General features: G+C 35.7%; 1 protein-coding gene across 1 annotated transcript; it reads left to right on the forward strand.

The window, feature by feature from the left end:
- Positions 1-2,606: 2,606 nt before the first annotated feature.
- LOC147627981 (cytochrome b561 domain-containing protein At2g30890-like) lies at positions 2,607-4,390 on the forward strand. The gene is made up of 4 exons (XM_086815187.1): positions 2,607-2,754; positions 2,957-3,121; positions 3,297-3,445; positions 3,818-4,390. Exons 1-4 carry the CDS (start codon positions 2,671-2,673, stop codon positions 4,092-4,094), a joined length of 675 nt encoding a protein of 224 aa, XP_086671313.1. The 5' UTR covers positions 2,607-2,670; the 3' UTR covers positions 4,095-4,390.
- The last annotated feature ends 231 nt before the right edge of the window (positions 4,391-4,621 follow it).

The following is a 4,621-nucleotide window of genomic DNA, read 5'->3' on the forward strand; positions in this document are numbered from 1 at the left end:
GAGTCAAAGTTAGAGCACAATGCAACCTCTTGACTTGAGGCATCTAGATCGTCTCATTTGATATAAGCCTACAAAGAGGGATGGGAGGGGGCTTCATGATGCGTGCCATGTATAATGGCTCTAAAATGTGTTGTAGTAACCGAAGCCATATTTGTTTCCCCAAAACGTGAGAATGGGTGTCTTTCTCCTCCTCCCTTGCATTCCTCCCATTAACCATCTCATCTTGCACTCTATTTCCTTTGGTTGTGGCTTCTTGCACTCTATTTCCTTTGGTTGTGGCTTCTTGTGTTCCATCTTTCAACCCAAGCCATATTTGTTTCCCTAAAACATGAGAATGGGTTTCTTTTTTCTCCTCCCTTGCATTCCTCCCATCAACCATCTCATCTTGCACTCTATCTCCTTTGTTTGTGGCTTCTTGTGTTCCATCTTACAACCCATGTCCACTCTCCCCTTTTCAAGTCTAAAACTAATGCTAGTTAGGTTTAGAAATCTAGGCTTGGTAAGCTACAAAGCCTAGAGATCATGCCATGTGTGTGAGCCTTGGGTAGGCATATGTACACTTTGTGTCCACATCAACTTGGAGAGGATCCACATAAGCAACATGCCACCTCATCTTGCTCTCTCACCTTGCTATACCTCCACCCTCCATGTCAACATGGTCAACCTAGTTGACTTTCCATCTCATCATCTTAGTCATCTCATTAATGCCACATCTTGTTATCATCTTTGCATGCCACCTCACACTTGGTAACATGGCATGCCACATCACGGAATGCCATGTCATGTATCCTTCCACATTATCCCTCCATGTGTCAACACATGTAGAAATGGGGAGTACAGCCACATTAGCTAATGGTGCCACATGGCAAGTAAGTGCCACCTGGCATGTCTGTGGCACCTCCCTCCCTCCTTCCCATTAATTCTTTAATATGTTTTTATTTTTTACTTTTCTAAATTAATTTAATATATATTAATCTTATGAAGGTAACATTATATATGAAAAACATACATAGAAAGAGAATAAAAATGTAGAATTTTAAAGAATAAAATATATAACTTATAGATATAAAAAATTTAAAATAACTAATTTTTGAGGATTATGTTTTTAAATTCTAAAAATAATATTTTTTTAAAGTTCATGTTATTTCATTTAAAAAAGTTATTTTTTAATTTAATAATTCATAAAAATATTATTATGTGTAGGAAAAACCTTTGAATAAAATTTAGAAAAAACATATTATGGAAGAAAATGTAGAACTTTATATTATGAAAGAAAAGACATTTAAAAAATACATATTTAGATATGATAAATATATGGTTTTATAAATATTTATTTTTAATAATAGATTTTTTAGTGGATAATATCTTTTTATCTAGAAATGCCCTTCCCTATATGTGTCCACACACAATATAATTAGATTCTATATATTATATCTTGGGATGTATTTTAATAGTGCTAATCGCAAAAACTGGTTTTTGAAGGATTAAATGTTTAACATTAGAATAAATTAATACATCCTTTCATTACAAGAACTCACTTACTTGCATGTGCATTTCAAAGTCTAAAGGAATTTAAGAAGGACTACAAATCAATCATAAAATTGTGCATAAACAAAACTTAGTACTAACAAGTGACCCTACTTGATTGGATTATGTAGTAACTTTCATGAAAAAGTGGAAGTGTCGAAGGAATCCATATTATTTTAAGATTGGAAGAGTGAGTCTAAGACGCAATATAATGCACATTCTCGAAAATTGATTAGAATTATTTTTATATAATTTTTCATTTTTTAATAATGATACATGATTTAAAAATACCAATGAAAAGATTGACATATGTCATTGTCATACTTATTCTCTTCATGAGGTCATGCATGCGTGCTAACACACATAAGACACCTCTTTTACTCTCTTTAGAGCAGGGACCTATACTAAAATTATATCAACACATGATGCCATAAGCTACATCTAAAGAAAAGGATGCATACTAGCCAAAGTCTTAGAACTAAAACATTCCATTAGTATATATATAGCCATTACGTGTTTCATGAAATGAAAGATGTGTTTCTCTCTCTCTCTCTCTCTCTCTCTCTCTCTCTCTCTCTCTCTCTCACACACACACACACACACACACACACACACATGCTCTAGGGGTCTTGATCTATTTACATTTAAAGAAGGTATTGTTGCATGCTCATTGAGAGAGAAAGTGTTTTTGTGAATCTCTATGTGGTTGATGATACTTCCACAAGAAGTAGGTATGATTGGTATACATGATTTCATAACACACTAACGTATACTAGTTATGCTTGGCTAGCACGTTATTATATTCTACGCTTCTCTAGTAAAAGGGTAGTGCACAAATTCGTCATGAGTCTTTTGCCTCCACCACACCCCCCCTTTCATTACTTTGGTCCCGCATGTCCCTCGATAATCTCATGAGTCATGAACGCAAGAGAAGAAGTATTGTTTTATTTCCCATTTTGCCCTTATTATTATGATGGAAAATAAGGAACTTTTCGAAAATCGGTTTTTAAATATAGGGATATGATAAAAATATCAATGTGATAAAGGGGGTGTAACCGAAAGCTGTTAAATAATGTGCCGTTATATATATATGTGTGTGTTGTGAGCAAACTGTGCAGCATTGCAAGCACCAATTACATAAGCATGAAACCCTTGCCTTTGAGAAGCTTTATTCTGTTGTTGATCCTTCAGAGCTTCTTGGTATTATCCGTGTATGGTAACACTGAGGTACATTCAATTTCTATGGCAAGATCTAATTATTTGCTTTACCTCTGTCGCTGCTACAAAAGATCTTGATGAAATATATATATATATTACTATGCTCATGAAATCAGGTAGCTTTAATGGCAAATATTATTAGCCTCAACAAATTCTTGGCCTATTTGTTTCCTAAAATAATTAGGTTAACTCTAATCTGTGTATATTGCAGCCATCTATGAAGTACCCAAGGTTGCATGGCTTCCTCATGTGGGCCTCCCTCGGGCTGTGCATGCCAGTGGGCATCATAGTTGTCCGGTTCATGAAGGGTGCCATCAAGAGAGGAGACTCCACTCGCACAATCCAGGCTTTAGCATACTCGCATATTGCCATCCAGGTCCAAATACATTAAACTTGGCTTAATTGCAGCATTACTCATAATACAAGAACTTGGCTTAATGGCTTCATTTTGTATGCATCCTTTAAAAAAAAAAACAAACAACCTGAGAATTGGCTCATTAAACACTTCTGCTTTTAATTAATTGGGCTTATAAGTCCTTGTTTTGTTGCAGATTGTTGCTGTCATGCTTTGTGTTTTGGGAGGGTCCTTTGCCTTTGCAAATTTTGGAAGAGAATTTAGATACACCCATGAGAGGCTTGGATTGAGCTTGTTCATCACCACCTGTGCAATGCCCATCGTTGGCCTCCTAAGACCCGAGAGGTAGTAATTAAGCTTGCAAACAAACACACATAAAATTACCTGGAATTTCCACCCTTAGTTCTCATTAATTAATTTTCTTCCATCAGCACTAATTTTTGTTGGCAGAAGTAGCGTTTTACAAGGCTTGAAATTCAACTATATAGATTTTATATTCTTTTTATCAACTCAAAAAATTCATTAAATAAAACATTCAACTTTATTAAAAAAATCTAACTACAAAAAATAAAAGTGACCACAACATTAAACAAATTATCACCCTACAAAGTCACTATACATTAATCAAGAGAGCATTACACTTTAGAAATACTAATAGGGTTCTTATTCAGCTCAATTGTGGGGAATAATTGTTTTTTTTCTTTGGGAAAATTGCAGAGGGCAGCCACTCAGGCCATTTTGGTACGCATTGCATTGGCTAGTAGGAACTGGAACGGTGATATTGGGCTTCATAAACATCTACATAGGCATGCATGTGTATGAGCTCATTTCTTCAAAAAGCTTGAGGACATATAACATATTGTTCTCCATCCAACTTGGTGTCATGGGGTTCATCTACTTGGCCCAAGATAGGTGGTCCTACCTTATCAACCAAGGCCACCTTGCCACCAAGCCTTTAACCTCTTGGAACTCCGGCCCCCCCACACGAGTATAGGGGTCAGATTATATGCACTCACATCGATCCCTTCTTTTTTTAAGGTGTTTACATCTCTACATACAATGGATGCACATGAGAGCTCTTAGATGAACATGCCCTATTGCCCTTCCTTCTCATAGCCACCTTTGTGCATGTACAAACATACTTGATATCCTATATAGAGAACAGTATATTCAAATCCCATGAGTGTCATGTATATGTATAATGCTCTTTAGTTCGAGTCACTTTCTCACCACTTGTAGAGTTGGTTACTTGTGGACACCTCATGCAAAGCTTGCTTTTGTTTTCATGTTTTCCATGCCTAGCTCTTTTACATTCTTAGCGAATTATGTGTCCAATTCTTTAGTCCAAAAGTGTAGTACTTTCTTGTCACTCATGCAAAGATTGCTTAACTCTTTTACATTTTGAGTGAATTTTGTGCCCAATTTTTGAGGCCAAAAGTTAGTAGTTCTTTTTCACTTATATGATTGCTTATACTTAAGATTTCTATGTGGCATGCCCATTATTCGTATACGTCTTTTTAC

Source organism: Cibotium barometz, chromosome 20, assembly GCF_041138505.1.
Source record: "Cibotium barometz isolate CiBa-2024 chromosome 20, ASM4113850v1, whole genome shotgun sequence".
Taxonomy (NCBI): Eukaryota; Viridiplantae; Streptophyta; class Polypodiopsida; order Cyatheales; family Cibotiaceae; genus Cibotium; species Cibotium barometz.

Bases quoted from the DNA above. Each gene is read 5' to 3' on its own strand.
- LOC147627981 (XM_086815187.1), top strand. From the start codon at position 2,671: ATGAAACCCTTGCCTTTGAGAAGCTTTATTCTGTTGTTGATCCTTCAG. The intron at 2,755-2,956 runs GTACATTCAATT...TGTATATTGCAG, and splicing joins CCGTGTATGGTAACACTGAG to CCATCTATGAAGTACCCAAG. The intron at 3,122-3,296 runs GTCCAAATACAT...GTTTTGTTGCAG, and splicing joins ACTCGCATATTGCCATCCAG to ATTGTTGCTGTCATGCTTTG.